At 41.9% G+C, this 22332-nt stretch overlaps 1 protein-coding gene across 3 annotated transcripts in view; it reads left to right on the forward strand.

Annotated features, from left to right (window-relative positions):
- sclt1 (sodium channel and clathrin linker 1) overlaps positions 1 to 19595 on the forward strand; it is an 89137-nt gene extending 69542 nt beyond the window's left edge. For all 3 annotated transcript variants that reach the window (XM_067994301.1, XM_067994314.1, XM_067994309.1), the window contains exons 20-22: positions 766 to 844; positions 12480 to 12575; positions 18601 to 19595. In XM_067994301.1, the coding sequence (XP_067850402.1) occupies positions 766 to 844; positions 12480 to 12575; positions 18601 to 18672 (247 nt within the window). In that variant the 3' untranslated portion in view covers positions 18673 to 19595. The remainder of the gene's footprint in view (positions 1 to 765; positions 845 to 12479; positions 12576 to 18600) is intronic.
- The last annotated feature ends 2737 nt before the right edge of the window (positions 19596 to 22332 follow it).

Raw genomic sequence — 22332 nt, forward strand, 5'->3', positions numbered from 1 at the left:
GTCTCGCCTCTGCATTCTTCCTCACAATTTGCTATGCCTCTTAATTTGGTATAATTTGCACACTTCAATATCAATTCTTTTGTGCCTACGTCTAAATAGGATCTTGCTTGCATTGCGATATATAACCTCAATATTGTACTACAACACCCACCCATCTATTCGTCACGTATAATAGCATGCAATCAGAAATTTATCAAATTTACTTAAAAATGTGAATTTGAGTAATTAACTCTGGAATTTTGTCTCCCAGCCAGAAGATTCTGGGCTCCAAGCAATCCACTTGCTAAGTGGACTTTTGATTTGAGATTCAAAGTTTTGAATTTAGAAAGCTTCCTTTTGGCACATTTTACAGTGGAATTGTATTGGGAAACATTGCTTCTACGTCTTTTCTTAATGTAACTGTGTTTTTAAAAAAATAAGTTGAAAGTTTAGTTTTTGTTGAAAAATCTTTGGTATTTAACCTTTACGGTAAAGAAGACACTGAAATGCTGAAGTAACCAGAAGTCTGAACTTTAGGTTCTTGATGATGAATTACATATGCTGAAAATAAAAATGGTGCCCCAGCCATATGGCCATTTTTTTTTCTTGTCTGTGAGAAGTCAGAACATTTTAAATTATTCTACTTGACTTTTTTTTCAAGTACTGTGGGTAATATTCATTGCAACCCCAAATAGTAGCCTGAACATGCTGGGAATAATCACATTTCTGAAATAAATAACTCCCAAATGAAGTACTTGTTCAGTCTTTCTTCCCCTTTGCTGACAGGATCGAGCTAAGTCGACAGAAACAGCACTCCCAGGAGTTGGTTTCCCAGCTGGAGATTGCACATGTGAAAATAACAGAGGTGAGATAATTGCCCTCCATGGCCTCAACCGTAGTTCTAATCTGTAGCAGATTTATTTTGCTCATAGTAAATGCTCCTGTATTGTAAGAGTTAGAAATGGTGATTGCACATCTCAGCTTACCACTTACTAAAGGCATGCCTGTACTGGATAAGTGTCTCGCAGTATGTATTGTAAAATTAAATATGTGTTGCCCACATGGCTTTAATGTCCTCTGAATATAAAGGAATAACTTATTTTTTAAATCAAATTTAATTATAGGAATTACATAGAATTTACAGCACAAAAACAGGCCATTCGGCCCAACTATGTTATGCAATTGTTTATGCTCCACAAGAGCGTCCTCCCACTCTTCACCTAACCCTATCAACATATCCTTCTATTCCTTTCTCCCTCATGTGCTTATCTAGCTTCCCCTTAAATTCATCTATGCTATTCACCTCAACTATTCCATGTGGTAGCGAGTTCCATATTCTTACCACTCTTTGGGTAAAAAGGTTTCTTCTCAATTCCCTATTGGATTTATTAGTGACTATCTTATATTTATGGCAAAAGCAAAATACTGCGGATGCTGGAAATCTGAAATAAAAATAAAAACAGAAAATGCTGGCAACACTGAGAAGATCAGGCAGCATCTGTGGAGAGAGAAACAGAGTCAACTTTTATAATCCAGAGTCAACCACAGGAAATCCATTTACAGCGTATGTTATATAAATTCCTTAATAACTAACAGTACCCCTATTGATACTTTCGTTTAGTAGTAGCATTGTAAATAGGGGTGGGATATCAATACTGAATTTGTGCCATATGATTATTTACAGTTGAACAGTATGAAAGGCATGAAACCCACAGATCTAAAACTGAGTTGTAATTTTCGTTTCATATATCCACACCATGGCATGGATTATATGATTGCCTCTTATACTTGGATATCAACCTGGTCGTGTAAATGAGGATTAAAACTTTTTTTTATATGGTCTGTACATGCAAGTGTTTGATGGAAGACTTTAAGCCAGTTACTGTAGACATAAATGTACAGATTTATTCAAATTGATTGTCTCTTTGTGCAGAACAGAAGCGACTCTGCCCTTAATTCCTAAAATACTGGAACATTTCCATTCTTTTTAATAGTAACTGACTTTTTTTAAACTGATGCTTATGGGAAGTCTTAAGCTGGAGTAATTAAGTTAACATTTTCAGCCTCAGACTTGAATCACTAAGGCCAGAGAAGACTTGAAGCTAGCTGGTGGCTAAAGGCTGGAGGTAAGTGGAGATTGGGGCTGGACAAAATAAAACCAGAGTTGTAGGACTTTAAATCCTACCATGGGCGGTGTTGGGCAGCTGAAATAGAGCTTCAAGGATGAGTATTCAACTTCAGTTCACCACAGAATAACTGATGTTGACTAGTCTTTTCTCTTCAGCACACGATGATGTATTTGATGGTGTTTTTGTGACTGGAAGGCTGTTTCCAGTGGGGTTCCGCAGGGTATATATCAATGATTTAGACTTAATCATGCCCCCTACATTTAAGAAGTTTACAGATGATACAAAAGTTGGCCGTGTTGTTGGTAGTGAGGAAGAAAGCTGTAGACTGCAGGAAGATATCAATGGACTAGTCAGGTGGGCAGAAAAGTGGCAAATGGAATTCAATCCGGAGAAGTGTGAGGTGATGCTTTTGGGGAGGGCAAACAAGGCAAGGGAATACACAATAAATGGTAGGATACTGAGAGGTGTAGAGGAACAGAGGGGCCTAAGACTGCATATCCACAGATCCCTGTAGGTAGCAGGACAGGTAGATAAGGTGGTTAAGAAAGCATACAAGATACTTTCCTTTATTAGCCGAGGCATAGAATATAAGAGCAGTGGGGTTATGTTAGAATTGTATAAAACATAGTTAGGCCACAGCTAGAGTACTGCGTACAGTTCTGGTCACCACATTACAGGAACAATGTGGTTGCACTAGAGATTGCACAGAGGAGATTTACAAGGATGTTGCCAGGACTAGAGAATTTTAGCTATGAGGAAAGATTGGATAGGCTGGGGTTGTTTTCTTTGGAACAGAAGTGGCTGACGGGAGATTTAATTGAGGTGCATAAAATCATAAGGGGCCTAGATTTAGTGGTAAGGAAGGACCTGTTTCCCTTAGCAGAAAGGTCAATAGCCAGGGGGCATAGATTTAAAGTAATTGTAGAAGGATTAGAGGGGAGTTGAGGAGAAATTGTTTCGCCCAGAGGGTGGTGGGAGTCTGGCACTCACTGCCTGCAAGGGTGGTAGAGGCAGAAACCCTCATTGCATTTAAAAAGTACTTGGATTTGCACTTGAAATGCCGTAACCTACAAGGCTACGGACCAAGAGCTGGAAAGAGGGAGTAAGCTGGATAGCTCTTTTTCGGCCGGCACAGACGTGATAGGCTGAATGGCTTCCTTCTGTGCCATAAATTTCTATGATTCTATGATGAACTGTCCTGAAATGGATCTTCTGCACCATTTCTTAATAAACTAATTCCTGAATCTGTTTTGTCCAGTGGTGATAAAAAGAGAACTGTTAAAAGCGAAGTAGGGTACCAGAGAGGTCAGTTTGTAGGTGATGTTCAAAAAATGGCAGTTATATTTAATAAGTACTTTGCTTCAGACTTTACTAAAGAGAAGCATATCGGAGAGAAGAATCCTGAAGTGGTTGAGAGTGAGATGAGTGATATGATGAGTAAAAGGAAAATGTTAGGTAAGTTAGTTAGGCGAAAGGAATACAAAGGGCCCGATATTACAGGGCGGCGGTGGGGGGGCGATTGGGCGCGTGGGTAACGCGCCCGGTGAAATCAGTCTGCTCCGCACGTAATCGCAGGCTGATTGGATCCACTTACCTCTTGTTCCGGGTTTCCCGCTGCTGAGCTGCGCGGCGGGCGGACTGCGCATGCGCAGCAAGGTCTGTCAGCTGGAGGAGCCCTATTTAAAGGGGCAGTCCTCCACTGACTGATGCTGCAAGAAATAGGAAAAATTACAGCATGGAGCAGCCCAGGGGTAAGGCTGCTTCCAGGTTTAATGATGCCTCACTCCAGGTATCATTGGATGGGGTGAGGAGGAAGGGGAGGACCGAGATCTTCCCCCCGGCGGGCGAGAGGAAGCGGCCTGCCTCTGCCACCAAGAAGGCCTGGCTCGAGGTGGCAGAGGAGGTCACCTGCACCACCAACATATCGCCCACCTGCATACAGTGCAGGAGGCGCTGCAATGACCTAAGTAGGTCAGCCAAAGTGAGTACACTTACTCATTCCCCTACACTCCGTCTGCCACATCACTGCTCCCACCCCACATCTCCTTCTGCACAGCCAACGCTACTCTATCACATCACTCCTCACACCCACTCAAAGCTCATCCTCATCTTACCTGCACTGCCAGTACTCATCCCGCCACTACCACTCAACCCAATCCTCATACAATCTCATGGCTCTATCTCATACTCACCCTCTTATGCATCTCTTTCACGGTCAACCTCACTCAACCTGCCACTACCTGTGCTGCAGCCACAGGGCATGCATCACATATGTGCAGTAGGCAGTGTAAGGCAAACGTGTCGTGAGCATGAAGGGGATGCACAAGGGTGTTTGAGGGTTTGTCATGGTTTTTACTTATATTTAATTTCTGACCAACTCACATTACATATTATATTGGCACCACTACTGCCACGTCTTTGCGAATCTTGACTGGTTTGTGCAATAATGCCCTTTCCTGAGGATCACAATGAAGACCCACAACTGATGCCACCCATTGTGTCACTGCAGAGTGGTGTAGGTGTATTTGCAGGGCTCTTTTGTGCAGACGACTGAGAGACGTCGGCGATGTCCCCGGTGGTACCCTGTAAGGATGAGGAGGAGAAGTTGTTGAGGGCAGTGGTGACTTTGACAGCGACAGGTAAGAAGATGGTGCTCGGGCCAACCAAGAGCAGCTCGGCATGAAGGAGGCTGCAGATGTCCACGACTACATGTCGAGTGACTCTGAGCCTCCGTGTGCACTGCTGCTCAGAGAGGTCCAGGAAGCTGAGCCTCGGTCTGTGGATCCTGTGGCGAGGGTAGTGCCCTCTGCGACACATCTCTCTCTGCGGTTGCCCTCCCTCCTGCTGTGCAGGTGGATGTGTCACAGCACTGTGTTGTGGAGCTCCACGTGTCAGAGGTGGACGGCGTGGCCAGCATGGCTGGTGATGCTGTTCGCTCTCCAAGGAGGTCATGACTGCAGCTACGGCGGCCCCCATCCGGAAGATGTACATCTGAGGTGGTCCGCAAGGTAGGTACATGTGTCTGGACACCGGGGTAAGTGTGCAAGTTGGTGAATTTTATTGTTAGGAGGAGAGTGGTGGAGGCCAAACTTTGTCCAAAGTGACAGAGTGGCCTCCTGCAATGAGTGAGGGTGCCCCCCCCCCCTCCCCTCCCTCCACCTGTCAAATGGACCTTTGCAGCTGCCACAGGCTGATGGCTGCAAAACGTTTATTTCAACTGGGAGTGTTTCCCCCAGTACGGGGAACAGTCCCAGTTGTTTGTAAAATCCCACCCCTCCTAAAATATCATGTTAATCAGGTCTGTATACGACCTCAAATACCAAAATAAATACTTTAAGTGGCACCCCGCCGGCTTTAATTGACTGCGGGAGTCCCACATGCGGGGGCTGCGCGCGCATGTCAGTGCGTCTGTGGGAAACCTGGAAGTGGGCGGGTTGGAGCCGGGCTCCTGACCCGCCCCGGGAATCCCCGATTTTCGGAGCCCCCCCCCGCCAGGAACGCACCCGATCGCGGGTGCTAAAATCGACCCCAAAGTGTCAGTGCCCGATGGCATACATCCTAGGTTCCTAAGGGAGATGAGGTAGGAAATTGCCGAGGCCCTAGATATTATATGTCAGGGCTTTATTGATTGTGGATGTGTGCTGGAGGACTCGAGAGTGGCCAATGTCGTACCCTTCTTTTAAAAAGGGGTGACGGTGTTAATCTGGGTAAATACAGGCCTGTTCGCTCAACATCTATGGTAGGGAAAATTTTAGAGTCGATTAAAGAGAAAATAGTTAGAAGTAGCCAGCATGGATTTCAAAAAGGACAATCGTGCTTGACTAACCTCATGGACTTCTTTGAGGAGGTAACAGACATGGTAGATGCGGGATGTGCAGTGGCTATAGTGTACATGGACTTTCAGAAAGCCTTTGACAAGGTACCACATGGGAGATCATTAAAGTAAATTATAGGGTATGGAATTAGGGGACGATAGCAAACTAGATTAAAAATTGGTTAAATGGGAGAAAACAGAGTTGCAGTTAAGAGCAGCTTTTCATAGTGGTTGGAAGTGGGTAGCAGATGGAATTCAATGTCAGTAAGTGTGAGGTGATGCATTTTGGTTAAAAAAAAATTAAGAGCTGTAATTATACTCTGAATAGAAGTAGGCTTGATGCTGTGGAAGAGCTGATGGATTTGGGGAACAGATTTACAGAACATTATAGGCTACATCTTGGGTTGATAAGGCCATAAAAAAGCTAATGGAATTCTTGGTTTTATCACAAGAAGTATAGAATATAAAAGCCAAGCGGTAATGATGAGCCTACGTAATACCTTAATAAAACCTCAATTCGAGTATTGTGTACAATTTTGGGCTCCACACCTTAGGAAGGATAGTGTGGCTTTCGAGAGGGTACAATACAGATTCACTAGGATGGTGCCTGGTATGAGGAAATACAAATACGAAGAAAGATGCATAAGATGTCTTTGCATAATGGTCTGAACAATGCATATTACAGGACAATATGATAAATGTGTTTAAAGATATGGAAGGATGGGACAGAGTAGATAATACCAGACTGTTTCTAGTAGTTGAAGTGCCTAGAACAAGGAGCAATAAATATAAGATTAAATATAAGATTTCAAACAGCGAGCAAAAGAAACTTCTTTACACAGAAAGTTGTGAGACTGTGAATTTCCAGGGTTAGTGGTTGAGGTTGAAACTATGTCAACATTCAAGATTAGGTTGGATAGGTGAATGAAGGAATAGGGAATAAAGGGATATGGGAACAGAACAAGAAATATAATTAGGACTTTTTGCTTAGTTGGAGGGTATACACCGACACTGACTGGTTGGGACGAATAGCCTATTTTGGTATTGTAACTTCAGTGTATTTCTATGATACTAATTATTGCATTCTGTTTAATGTTTGGTGAAATTAACGTTATAAAAATAACTTTCTGCAACGTTCAGAATCTATGAATGTGTGCTTATGTAGTACTTATCCTGTAACACACAAGGCAATATTTTCATGTTCAGTGGGAGGGTTCTCACTTTTTACATTTTCTGCAAAGTGATAACTAGTATCTTCTGCCATGCTTCCACTTCTCTTCTCCCTGCCCCTTCCCCCCCCCTTTCTGGTTCCATTGATAATTGCTGTTGCCTCTGTTAGTAGGAACCAGATCAGTTAAGAAGTTGGTTTGTAGCTCTTCAACAGAAGCAGAACCCATAACCATTGGATTAAGCTTCTTTCTTTCCAGGACTAGACTCCAGTGACGTTTTATAGCTTGCAAGTCCATATGAAAATGCATAGGAAGTGAGCCAAATAAAAATTGCATCTCTCTCTTCCCTGCACCAAATGGTCCACTATACAACAGTTAAATGGTACACACTTAAGCACTGCAGCATCAACTAATAGGTATGGTGAAAACTCCAATTAAACTTTAGCTAATTTCTTAGCTGTGTCTGCATTCTATTCAAAAATGAGTGTACTGGGATTTAGTATATGACCACATCTGTAAAATTGTCTACACTTGTACAGTAATTTGTCTCATTAAATCATTTACAATGTTTCGGTATATTTGATCAGCAACTTGTCAGACTTTTGTTTCCTATTGGAAACGGATTTGCTGAAAGCCATGCATGTTTTCAGAAAGAGGAAAAGGAACCTTTTGTAAATTCCTGCTTCACTAAACAGAATGCACTTGACATCACAAAGCAATTAAGATCATTCATCAGTAAAATTATCAACATTAATATCATCCCAAGCTGAAAGGATGATGTGTTGAAGCATTGTTTCCTAATGCACTTACTTTTTTCCCCCTCACTCATTATCATCTATGAACCATTAGCAAGTAACTTCACTGGAAATAAAGCTGTTTAGGCACCCTCTCATGTTCTAGATGATGAGTGGGAGGTGCCTGATTTGGTTGATGCTAAATTTTCTTGCTCAGGCTCCATCTAATTACCATTCAGGACAGCAGATATTGCCAGTCAGCATTGTTTACAATGGAGCCACTAGCTTAATGGTTCATTAGCTGATGCTGCTTTTGTGGCTCAGTGCTGTGAGGGAAGACCTTCATAGGAAGGAAAATAGTAAAACATGGCATAGTAATTTAGATTGAAGGAGGATAATTCATATGGAAAATACTTGCCCATCCCCACATACAAAAACCTCCCTTTTCCTTTACATGACCTTTTCTTTTGCAGGGATGGGGCACTTTTTTAAAAAAAAACAATTTCAGTGGGACTAGGAAATCATTTAATGATGAGTGGAAAAAGGAAAACAATCCTCCATGGGTAATTACATGTGAGAGTGAAATGTTTAAACAAAGCATTAGATAAACCAAGGCTGCAAAATTAACTTTAAAAAAAAATTCTCCTTTGACGAAAGGGCTTGAATGATGAAATATTTAAACCTTTTAGTATAACCCAGGTTTATTGGCAAGAGCATCGTTGCATTTTATGCTGAATTGTAGAAGACTTTTGTCTACATCTGAACGGTGGAAATTTACTGGCATTTTAAAGAAGCTTTGCATTCTTTCAGCTGGCTTTAATCAACTTGCCAAGCATTTTATTTGGCACTTTGTGAACCTGAAAAATCGGATCTATAAAATGCCCACAGAAATTACTGGCTATTTGGGATTCTGCATTTATATTTTTCTTGGTTGCCATTATTTGTATTTGTCATTTCTTTTCACTGTATTTTCTTCCTATTTTTCATTCAGCTTTATACACATACCACTGAAGTTGAGTCAGGCCTGTGTCATGTCCTGAGGAGGGGCAAGATCTTTATGAATCATTTCAGATGTTGGATTGTGCTGACATTAGGTCACCTCATATTTAGGTTGCCTCTGTATGAGAGATTCTTGTCAAGAAATAGCCTTCCAGCAGGGCCTTGCCATATTCCATAGCCTCTCATCTTAAATTGGAAGTGGGTACTGCCCAAGATTGTTTCTCATTTCCATTTGGGACAAGACATTGTTATCTCTTCGCTCTATCTACTCTTCACAAATCTGATTTAAAACCTTGCTCCCATTGTGTGTTTACTTATTGGTTGTTGGTCTTTTATATAAATTTTACTAAATCCTTCAGTCAAATGCAGAAGTTTGTTACCTATAGCCCTTGGATGACAAGTTTCTGAATAGAGACTTGCAAAAGGAATTGTGGAATGCATTCTTCATTGCTGCTATCTCTTTGGGAGAAAACCAGCTGGTCCCTGAAAAGTATTTCTACCTGCTTTTTGGGTATTCTTCAGACCAGTGTCTGTTGATATACCTGTAAAATTGCTACATGGAGTAACTTGCATATGTTTGCAATATCTTGTTGTTTGGACTTAATGGGTGGTTGGGCTCTCTGCCCCTCCATAAGGAGGTCCTCCTCCTAAATTCTAGTATATTTGTTTCCAGACAGGTGTGGAAGCTGTTGAATGTGGGGAAGAAGAAAGATTACGTACCTTATACATACTTTCATTCCATAATAGAAGGCATCCTTCACACATTGAGCTCTCATTCTTCCATTCCCTCAGCCCTTGCAGGGAGTTCATATGCTAATTTCTATTCTGCAACTCTGGTCAAAAAGAACCACTGCTTCGATGCGTGCACAGGGTTTTCATGGCAAAAGGTGGGAGAGGCTTGTACTATGTGGGTTGGCACCATATAAAATTGCTTGACATGCCAGAACATGATCCATGCTTGGCTTAGCTGCAGTGGATTATGGAGCATGCTTTCTGTCAAAGAATGAGGAAAACCCCTACAAGGTAGGTAATTTTTCTATTCAATTGTTCTTTTCTACATTTTTCAATTTTTGTTTGTGCCTTTGTTTTTATTCCTTTTTGTTTTAATTTCAACTTTAAGCCTTAAATTTTAAAAGATTATAAAGGTCCAATCTTTGCTGTGTTGCAATCCTAATTTGCTTGTGTAGCAGCAGTGGAATAATTAACTCAGTTTAAATCCCTTAATGTACCCATTCATTTTGTGTAGGCTGCAAGTTCTGAATAATTGAAAGATTTTTTTTCCTGGTATTTCCGAACCTGAAACAGTAATATGTAAACAAAACTTTGAATGTTTATGGCAACTTTGTCATTAGCTGGGATGTTTTACTCTTCATTATTTGATTTTTAATGTTTTGAAGTTCCATGTGGAGGAAGAAGTTTTAACATTTAATTTTCCTGCCTAAAACTCATTTGTAATTTTTCTTGTTTCTCTTCAGGTACAATGTAAAGTAGAAAATACTGATCACTTTAGTGGAATTTTATCCACAGTTGGCTTCAATTTTGGTTTCTTTAAATCTTACCCAGCATTAAGTAACAAACTCTCATGGTTTTGATTGGGAAAACTGACTTACTATCCTAGCAGATGGAAATGATCAACAGGAAATGAAATAAGAGGTGGGGGAGGGTGGAAAAATTGTCTGAGTATTTTGTCTTCAGTCTGTAATTAGAGCTCCAAATGTTATTTTAGTTTGGTACTTGATTGAATTTTCTGAATAGAGGTTCAATTTGCACATTTACATCAGTTCATATGTTCCTGAGAGCTCATATTACAATTCTAGTGCATCAGAATTACAATGTGTAGTTCAAAGAAAAAAAGTTAATAATCTTATTCTACAAAATATATATTGGCCCAGAAATTGCTGCTGCGATGCATCTTGCGATGAGAGCTGTGAATTGGATTTTTTACCTCACCCATAAGATCGTATTATTTTTGCGCCACATGTTGCTGGAAATGCAAATTGATAACGGCACGGCGAGGTCAACGGGGCATCTGTGACCTCGTGAACGTTGGGTCCAATAGCGTATCTCCTTAACCAATGAAAGAAAAGGATAGAGAAAGAAACACAGCAAATGACAGAGAAGGAAATAGGGTGAATTAGTCAAATTAAATACAGAAAGGGAAATAAAGGAAAGAAAGAGAATGGATTAAGAAAGAGAGAAAAAAGAAAAGTAAGAAAAAACTAATAATTTTAAAAAACCTCTAAGAACAAGTTACTCCCACAGGGGTAATACTCCACAGTTTCATTGTTCCCTTTCTGGGCCGCCAAGGTTGAGTGGCATGTCAGGACCATAAATCAGGTAATTGACAGGGTCCTTACAACATGAATTTCAAGAGGACATAGACAAGCTGGTAGAATGGGTGGACACGTGGCAGATGAAATTTAACGCAGAAAAATGTGAAGTGATACATCTCGGGAGGAAGAACAAGGAGAGGCAATATAAACTAGAGGGCACAATTCTAAAAGGGGTATAGGAACAGAGAGATCTGGAAGTATATGTGCACAAATCATTGAAAGTGGCAAGGCAGGTCGAGAAAGCGGTTAAAAAAGCATACGGGATCCTGGGCTTTATAAATAGACGCATAGAGTACAAAAGCAAGGAAGTCATGATGAACCTTTATAAAACATTGGTTGAACCACAACTGGAGTATTGTGTCCAGTTCTGGGCACCGCACTTTAGGAAAGATGTGAAGGCCTTAGAGAGGGTGCAGAAAAGATTTACTAGAATGATTCCAGAGATGAGGGACTTTAGTTACGTGGATAGACTGGAGATGCTGGGGTTGTTCTCCTTGGAACAGAGAAGGTTGAGAGGAGATTTGATTGAGGTATTTAAAATCATGAAGGGTCTGACAGAATGGTTAGAGAGAAACTGTTCCCATTGGCGGAAGTCAAGAAACAGAGAACATAGATTTAAGGTGATTGGCAAAAGAACCAAAGGTGACATGAGGAAAAACTTTTTTACACAGCGAGTGGTTAGGATCTGGAATGCACTGCCCAAGGGGATGGTGGAGGCAGATTCATTTATGGCTTTCAAAAGGGAACTGGATAAGTACTTGAAAGGAAAAAAATTGGAGGGCTACGAGGATAGGGCAGGGGAGTGGGTCTAGCTGGATTGCTCTTGCATAGAGCCAGCATGGACTCGATGGGCCGAATGGCCTCCTTCTGTGCTGTAACCTTTCTCTGACTATGAATTACCAGCCCTAAATGGTTGCGGCGAGATGAATTGGTATTAACGACGCAAATCCAGCAATATCATGACACCCAATGGGAAGGCTCACGGTGAGATGGTCATTTTTTCAGATTTGGTGGGGCAAATCGTCCAGCAATTTGTGGCGAATCGGAACTTATGGCATATCTCTTCACCACAAATTGCTGAGTTTTTTACGCACCTTGAATTCGCTTTATTCGCCTTATTTTTCCAGCAATGTCTGGGCCATTGTATTCTCCTATAACCAACTCTTCTCTTGCAGGGGACTGATATATTTTTCACTCTTAGTTTTGGTGCAAATTACCTCAATTTACAAAGTTTAAACCCTGAGTATCAGGAGACCCTTTTGCTTCAGGATTTTTTTTTGATAGAATCCATCTTTACACATTTCCTTTTTTATTTTGAGTAGTATGAAAAACAGATGTTGGAAAATCAGGAAAAAACTAACAGACTTCAAAGGCGTCTGACTCACTCAGAACACAGGGCAGCTACAGCCTCTCAAAAGGTAAACAGCCACATAGATAAACCGGTTAAAGATGCTTGTTATTATTATAAATTTGAGTTGAAAAGTGTTTGTCTCTTAGCAATTAAAATCCTTTGTACCATGAAGAGAGATTCAGCAAGGTAGAGAATAATGGGCAGATACAAGGGATTAGAAGTTTCATCTTAGGGTTCAAATGACCTCATAACCCACCAGAGTAAACCTCAGAATACTAAGTTGGCAGCTCAATAAAATATAGCTCTGTTCATTAAATGCCCATGCAGTATAACTAAATATAGTGTGATTGAGCAGTGGATTATGGAAAGTAAATCCACTTGTGACTTAAGTTGTGTAACTCATCTGTTGGCTTCTGTCTCATAATCTACTCTTGTGCATCTTCTGCATGTTAAGAAATAAATAAAGTCGGAATGGAATAATAGATATGTGTCTGGGGGTTACAAAATCTTTGAAGGTGGCAGGACAGGTTGAGAAAGCAGTTAAAAAAGCATACGGGATCCTGGGCTTTATAAATAGAAGCATAGAGTACAAAAGCACAGAAGTTATGTTGAACCTTTATAAAACATTGATTCGCCACAACTGGAGTATTGTGTCCAATTCTGGGCACCGCACTTTAGGAAAGATGTGAAGGACTTAGAGAGGGTGCCAAAAAGATTTACTAGAATGGTTCCAGAGATGAGAGACTTCAGCTATATGGATAGACTGGAGAAGCTGGGGTTGTTCTCCTTAGAGCAGGAGGAGATTGTGAGGAGATTTGATAGAAGTGTTCAAAATCATGATGGGCTTAGATAAAATAAATAAAGAGAAACTGTTCCCATTGGCGGGTCAAGAACCAGAGGACACAGATTTACGGTGATTGGCAAAAGAACCAAAGGCGATATGAGGAAAAAAAAATTTATGCAGCAATTAGTTTTGATCTGGAATGCACTGCCTGAAAGGGTGGTGGAAGCAGATTCAATTGTGGCTTTCAAAAAGGAATTGGATAAATACTTGAAGGGAAAAAATTTGCAGGGTTATGGGGAAAGAGCGGGGGTCTGGGACTAACTGGATTGCTCCTACAAAGAGCCAGCACGGGATCAATGGACCGAATGACCCCGTCTGTGCTGTAACCATTCTATGATTCTATATAACGGACACATCTTTACTATTATCTGGTTGACTTATTAAATGGAGCTGTGAGGTTTATGTATTATAGATGATTTTGGTGGTTAACATGAATATGTACAGAATAATGTAGAGATATTTTGTTCCTTCAGGAATCATTTGCTGTTTATAAGCTCAGCGTATATTATAAATAAGCTAGTAGGCACTTCATTTGTGTGAAAACTGTCTACTCATTAGAAATGATTTCATTTCGCAATTTGCCTAAGCTCTTGTGTATCACGAAAAAGACTGTTGACCTTTATTATGATTAATTTTATTACTCTTCTAATATTAGAAAAATTATAAAATATAATACTTCCTACTGAAGTTAATTGGCAGATTGCTAACATTTTAATGTCTAGAATATATTAAAAATCTTTCTTCTGCACACATATCGTGTAAACATTTTCCATTATAAATTGCTTTGTCCACATCTATAACAGAAACTACCTGTGTAAACTTATAATGTTTTAATAACTCCTACCATCTTCAGCCAGAAGTGCCAAGTGGATAATCCATCTCAGCCTCCTCCCGATATCCCCACCATCACGGAAGCCAGTCTTCGGCCAATTCGATTCACTCCACGTGATATCAAGAAACGGCTGAGTGCACTGGATACAGCAAAGGCTATGGGCCCCGACAACATCCCAGCTGTAGTGCTGAAGACATGTGCTCCAGAACTAGCTGCGCCTCTAGCCAAGCTGTTCCACTACAGCTACAACACTGGCATCCACCCGACAATGTGGAAAATTGCCCAGGTATGTCCTGTCCACAAAAAGCAGGACAAATCCAATCCGGCCAATTACCGCCCCATCAGTCTACTCTCAATCATCAGCAAAGTGATGGAAGGTGTCGTCGACAGTGCTATCAAGCGGCACTTACTCACCAATAACCTGCTCACCGATGCTCAGTTTGGGTTCCGCCAGGACCACTCGGCTCCAGACCTCATTACAGCCTTGGTCCAAACATGGACAAAAGAGCTGAATTCCAGAGGTGAGGTGAGAGTGACTGCCCTTGACATCAAGGCAGCATTTGACCGAGTGTGGCACCAAGGAGCCCTAGTAAAATTGAAGTCAATGGGAATCAGGGGGAAAACTCTCCAGTGGCTGGAGTCATACCTAGCACAAAGGAAGATGGTAGTGGTTGTTGGAGGCCAATCATCTCAGCCCCAGGGCATTGCTGCAGGAGTTCCTCAGGGCAGTGTCCTAGGCCCAACCATCTTCAGCTGCTTCATCAATGACCTTCCCTCCATCATAAGGTCAGAAATGGGGATGTTCGCTGATGACTGCACAGTGTTCAGTTCCATTCGCAACCCCTCAGATAATGAAGCAGTCCGAGCCTGCATGGAGCAAGACCTGGACAACATCCAGGCTTGGGCTCATAAGTGGCAAGTAACATTCGCGCCAGATAAGTGCCAGGCAATGACCATCTCCAACAAGAGAGAGTCTAACCACCTCCCCTTGACATTCAACGGCATTACCATCGCCGAATCCCCCACCATCAACATCCTGGGGGTCACCATTGACCAGAAACTTAACTGGACCAGCCATATAAATACTGTGGCTACGAGAGCAGGTCAGAGGCTGGGTATTCTGCGGCGAGTGACTCACCTCCTGACTCCCCAAAGCCTTTCCACCATCTCCAAGGCACAAGTCAGGAGTGTGATGGAATACTCTCCACTTGCCTGGATGAGTGCAGCTCCAACAACACTCAAGAAGCTCGACACCATCCAAGATAAAGCAGCCCGCTTGATTGGCACCCCATCCACCACCCTAAACATTCACTCCCTTCACCACCGGCGCACTGTAGCTGCAGTGTGCACCATCCACAGGATGCACTACAGCAACTCGCCAAGGCTTCTTCGACAGCACCTCCCAAACCCGCGACCTCTACCACCTAGAAGGACAAGGGCAGCAGGCGCATGGGAACAACACCACCTGCACGTTCCCCTCCAAGTCACACACCATCCCGACTTGGAAATATATCGCCGTTCCTTCATTGTCGCTGGGTCAAAATCCTGGCACTCCCTTCCTAACAGCACTGTGGGAGAACCTTCACCACACGGACTGCAGCGGTTCAAGAAGGCGGCTCACCACCACCTTCTCGAGGGCAATTAGGGATGGGCAATAAATGCCGGCCTTGCCAGCGACGCCCACATCCCATGAACGAATAAAAAAAAAGTTTCTGCAGCATCACCACAGGCAGGAGGGTGGAATAACAGCATGACAAGTTTGCATGGGCAATTTCTATTATCATAGTAGGTACAGCACAGGAGGAGGCCATTCATGCCTGTGCCAGCCCTTTGAAAGAGCTATCCAATTAGTCCCATTCCCCTGCTCTTTCCCCATAGCCCTGAAAATGTTTTCCCTTCAAGTGTTTATCTAATTATAAATTGCAATATTCACATTTATAATGGAAATATAAAGATATGGACAGAAGGTATGACTTTAAAATTATCCCCCATTTCACCTGAAGACTACACTTGGTCTTGATCTCCTGTGGCATTATATAGGAGTATCATCTAGTGTTATTAGTTTATGCAGACCTACAGATAAAGGGTGCAAATTCTTTATTTACACACTTCCTCCAGATTGGAAGATATAGTATCCACAGTTTGACCATTTGCTAATTATTTTTATGATAAAAATTCTTCCATCTATCGTGATCATTAGGCCTTTCTTTTATTTCCCTTCCTCACTGGTTATTCCTCTGTTTTTCTCCTTTTTAATTGGCTATTTTACACTGTCATTTTACTTTTGTTATTTACCAATTCAGTCATGCAAAATTTTTCCTCCAATGTAAATTTTCTTCCCAATTGTATTTTATGACACAGTCCCCATAATAGTTCCTCACCCACCCTCCTATAAAGCCCCCAAAATAAAATTTATAACTATTGCATAATAAAAAAATCATGGAAACACACAAATGTGGTTCCCAACATCTTCCAAACAACTGACAAAATGTGTATTAAAAATGTCCATCCATACAAGGAGCAGATTGAGGGAGGGTGGGGGGAGCAGATTGAGGGAGGGTGGGGGGAGCAGATTGAGGGAGGGTGGGGGGAGCAGATTGAGGGAGGGTGGGGGGAGCAGAAAAGCGAGGAAGGAGACTGGAAAGAGAAATGATATGTGCAGGAGTCCATCCCCGATGAACGTACTCCAGACTTTATTCATTTGAGCAGCACTGCAGCCCAGGGAATGGGGAGAGAAGATGAAGAGGCATAGATATACACTGTTACAATTGGGAAGGGATAAGAAGTTAAACGCTTTTCAGAAATGGGGAAAGGAAAATGGAGAAAGGAGATCGATCACATTCTGGACCTGGGTCTATGGGACAGAGAGAGAAACAATTTGGGGACAAGAAGCAAGAGACCCTTTTGAACAGGAGCAAGAACAGAGAGAAATGAGTACCATGTTGGAGCCCCGGAGAGAAACAACTAATTCAGGGTGGAGAGATATACCCCATTGGGCATAAGGTCATAGGGAGAAACCTTATGTGGGGGTGGGGATGTTTATCTCTGGCTCTGGGGGAAGTGGGAGGGATGATTTGCTGTCAGAGCTTAGCGGAGCCACATTATGAAATACCACATTTTCCAACTCGCTGAGTGACAAGACTGGAGATCCATTGGCCTGCACAAGTCTGCATTTTCATTTACTTTTCCACTATGTAGAAATACCGCTGCAGTCCTTGGGATGAAGGCACTCCCACATTGCTGTTAGGTAGGGAGGTCCAGGATATTGACCCAGCAATGATGAAGGAGTGACGATATATGTCCAAGTCAGGTTGTTATGTGACTGAGAGGGGAACGTGGAAGTGATGGTGTTCCCATGCGTCTGCTGCCCTTGTCCTTCTTGATGGTAGAGGTCGTGGGTTTCCGGAGGTGCTGTCGAAGAAGCCTTGGTGCGTTGCTGCAGTGCATCTTGTAGATGGTACACACTGTAGCCACGGTGCGCCAGTGGTGGAGGGAGTGAATGTTTAAGTTGGCTGCCAATCAAGCAGACTGCTTTATCCTAGATGGTGTCGAGCTTCTTGCGTACTGCAACTGCACTCATCCTGGCAAGTGGAGAGTATTCCAACACACTCCGAACTTATGCCTTGTAGGTGGTGGAGAGGCTTGGGGAGTAGGGAGGTGAGCCATTGGCCACAGAATACCCAGCCTCTGACCTGCTCTAGTAGCCATGGCATTTATATGGCTGGTCCAGTTGAATTTCTGGTCAATGGTGACTCCCGGGATGTTATTGGTGGGGGACTCGGTGACAGTAATGCCATTGAAAGTCAAGGGGAGGTGGTTAGGCTCTCTTTTGTTGGAGATGGTCATTGTCTGGCACAAATGTTACTTGCCACTCATCAACCCAAGTTTGGAGGTTGTCCAGGTCTTGCTACATGCAGGCATGAACTGCTTCATTATCTGAGGAATTGTGAATGGAGCTGAACACCCTGCTGAGCTGAGCCCCACTTCTGACCTCATGATGGAGGGAAGGTCATTGAGGAAGTTGCTGAAGATGCTTGGGTCTATGACACAGCCCTGAGGACCTCCTCGAGCGTAGTCCTGGGGCTGATATGATTGGCCTCCAACAATCATAACCATTTTCCTTTGTGCCAGGTATGATTCCAGCCACTGAAGAGTTTTCCCCTGATCCCCATTGACTTCAGATTTACTAGGGCAGTCACTCTCACCTCACCTCAAGAATTCAGCTCTTTACAGCCTTGGTCCAAAAATGGACTATTGAAGTCTGGAGCTGAGTGATCCTGACAGAATCCAAACTGAGCATCAGGGAGCAGGTTCTTGGTAAGGGTCGCTTGATAGCACTGTTGATGACTCGTTTCACCACTTTGCTGATGATTGAGAGTACGGTAATTAGTGAATTTCAATTTTGTTTTACTACAGCTCAGTACAGTCACAACACAGAGAAGAAAAGCTGACGCACTGTTGGATCTGGAAAGCATGTTAAACCATTGAGTACTGGAAGCCATCGTTCTGTCCATACCCTTGCCTCCTGATGCAAATTGACATCCAGCCTGTGAAATGGTGTCAGTTTATAGAAATGCACTGTAATAAATCCAGCATTACATTACAAGATATCAACTGACATTCAAGTGTTGGAAGATGTTTACTTACGTGAGATACCTCCTGAACAAAGCTTCTAACATGGATTAATAGCTGGTGAATGAATTTCAGCATATGAGATTGGTCCTTTGTTTTAATTTGCAGTAGATTTTTTTTACAAAATGAAAATTGTAAATGAGAACTGTAATTTTTAAATGTTTTATTTTATAAAATTTTAGAATCTAATAGGCTTTAGCAAAGTGTTGTGATGACATTGCTGTGGTTTCAGATATGCAATCATTTGTCTCAATAATTCACCAACAATCTGATATGAATACCTGCAAAAACTTGAAACTCCAGTGACTTGAAATATTTTCAGAATTTCACCAAATCAGAATCTGACTGATTTCAACCTTGTGAAGAAATTGAAGAGTGAGCTATTTGAATAATCATGAGATTTTTAGAAATTCAAAACCTCCCCCTGAAATTTTACTTCCTGCTGCCATGTCTCCATTCCAAATTATTGACACTAATTCCCATGGCCGCAGTCAAAACCACTCAGTATATTTCGATATTCAAATGTATGTTTTTTTTTGGAGGGAGAGGATACACTTGTAAATACTAGTTTTCTACAGTGTTTTTTTTTTAATTTGGACAGATTCTATCTTACCCCATCTATCAGCCCATGTTCCTATTTGCTGCAATATGCATACATTTAAATATACAAAATAAATACTATTTACCTAAGTGTTTTTGTTTTAACGCAGATTTGCCTTATATTGCAGTTTATTTATTGTTGGCAGTAGTTTGTAAATAGAATTTCTACACATTAAAAATTGTTTCAGACTTGAAATGAGTTTCAATTGCCAATTAAAACTACTTATAAACAAAAGATATACTTTTTTAAAAAAACTTCTGTTTTGAGAGGATTTGTAATGACATCAAGCCTGTTTAAAATATTTTTCACTGATATATATAACAATTTTATCACATTTTCAATGACAGGTGCCAGGTGATCAAGAGCAAGACCAAAAATGATCTTAATGTGGCAGAGCTCCTTTTGGGTTGAATGATCCTATAATTCTCCTCCTGGGTTGAAAGGATCTTGTCTGTTCTTGCCACTTCCTTGATTGCTCAACTGAGACTGTAGTCATGTTAAAAATGAAGACTATGAACTCAATCAATCAGACAATGGCTGTGAGGAGGAGGAGGCTTCATGAACATGCCAATCCTCAACCTGGTGGAGTCCAGCATGAGTGCAAGAGGCAAAAGTGCTAAGTGGAAAATCCTACATGCCTTCTTCCAAGGTCCCCATCAGTAATGCCAGTGTCCAGCCAATGCGGTTCACGCCATGTGACATTAAGTGGCTGAGTGCACAGAACACAGCAAAAGCTATGGCCACTGATAATATCTTGACTCTGGTACTAAAAGACCTGCTTACCAGAACTAGCTGCCCCCTCCCCCCCACAAGCCCAGTTGTTGGACTGCTGATATGACCGTGGCAACTACCTAACAATGTAAGAAATTGTCCAGGTAAACAGGACAAGTTTAAACTGGCCAACTATCAATCATCAGCAAAGTGATGGCAAGAGTCATCACTAATGCATCCATTGGCACCTACACACGAGTAACCTCACCATACTGGCACCAGACCTAATCATAGACTTGGCCTGACATGAATGCAACAGCTTAATAGCAGGAGAGGTGAGAACAGCTGCCCTCAATATCAACTTGACTACATATGGCATCACAGAGCCCTAGTAAACTGAGGTCAATGGGAGGTAAGCGAAAACCCTTCTGAGGCTGATTCATACCTGACACACGGGAAGACAGTTCTGGTCGTTAGTGGTGGCCAATCATCAGAGCTGCAGGACATCGCTGCAGGAGTTCCTCAAGGCAGCACCCTCAGCCCAACCATCTTCAGCTGGATCATCAATGATGTCCCTTCCATTGTAAGGCCAAGAGTGGGACTGTTTGCTAACAATTCCATAGTCTTTAGCTCCTCATGCCAGCTTACTGCAGGGCTTGGACACCATTCCGGTTTGGTCTGACAAGGGACAGGAAATGACCATCACCAATAAGTAGGTACTACAGTTAAGTTTGATATCTCTGGCCTAGGGGGGGGAAGTGCCTACAGTTTATGCCCCTGAGCATTATCCAGTGACTCTTGCATGAAATGCAGGTTTTTGGACATTGGATGAGATCAGGATTGAGCTCAGCTGTGGTGATGGGTCAACCAGCCTGCCAACACTCACCCACTCTCCACACACGCACATGAAGAATGGCCACTTCGACAAGGCACTGGAAGGCACTATCGCCAGTAATTCTTCCAATCTCCATCTATAACTTCAGTGGAATTTCTGCCAAAATCCCAGAGCAGTGGTGTAAATATCCATTTACATAATTGCTCCAGGGCTTCTGCTGAAGTTACAGGAGAATCCCTATGGAAAATCTACCCCCCATTTGTCCACGGAATCCAAAGCCTGTGGGCAATCAATAGCTTCAGGGAGAAATTTATCAAAAGGAGGAAGATGTGCTTTTTTTTTATTCTCTCTTAGTCCTATAGCGTAAATTGCTTTGACTTTTGTAACTGAAGTTTTTTTTAAGATTTGTTAGTCTTTAATTGCAGTTTTTAGTTATGTTTCTGAACAGTTAAACTAATTTACATCAGTGGATGAGTGAACAAAGTCTATTCCTACGAATTTAAAGTCGGGAAATTCTAGGTTCAGGAGTTTTAATTGGGACGCTCAAAATATTGCATATTGTGTAAAAGATGACGGTCAATTCCTGTGCCTTTGGGGATGAAGCCGTTATTTGAATGGTTAGACAAAGTAAACTATTCAACTGGGAAAATTAGAGGGTTTAATGTTCTTTGAGACTTTTCTCAGGCAGAATTTCTGTGATCTTCCAGTGCAAGAATGTCTTGGTCATCTCTAACTCTTACCATAAGTATTTAGACTTAAAGGTGGCAAAATTCATCTCATCAATAGTTTTAGCAAGAAAGGAGTTTCACTCCTGTACTAGTGTATGTTTGTTTGCGGGCATTTTCTGCTGTGTTGGAATTGATTCTACGTGATAGCTTCAAGAAGAAAGAAATGTTTCCTTTTTTAAAAAAACAAGCATTCATGACATGACAAAACTGCACTTTTTGAGTACAAGGCATTAAAGGACCATGCCAGTATGGATTATATATCGGTGTGGGATACAAACCTTAAAATAAATTACTATGGAAAATTACAGTCTGGAACTGATCCTACATAAGGAGTGTTTAAACTTTTTCTCTGTAGGCCACTTAGATACATACCATATCCACAGGCTCCCTATAAAGTTTAAATTAATGTTTCCATTAAGAAAAATATATACAAGTATAAATTAGTTGCCTGGGTTTCATGGGCCAAGTCTCACAAGCCACATATGGGCCAGAGGTCATTGCTTTGACACCCCAGCCCTTCAGCCTGGGACGTGTTGAAGGCATGAATAATATGCACAATACATTGAAAGAATCCAACGATGAGTAATATACTTTGATAGCTATGGACACTCCTGCAAGCTTGATTTTCCAAGCTTCCATTA

This window comes from Heptranchias perlo, chromosome 1, assembly GCF_035084215.1.
Source record: "Heptranchias perlo isolate sHepPer1 chromosome 1, sHepPer1.hap1, whole genome shotgun sequence".
Taxonomy (NCBI): domain Eukaryota; kingdom Metazoa; phylum Chordata; class Chondrichthyes; order Hexanchiformes; family Hexanchidae; genus Heptranchias; species Heptranchias perlo.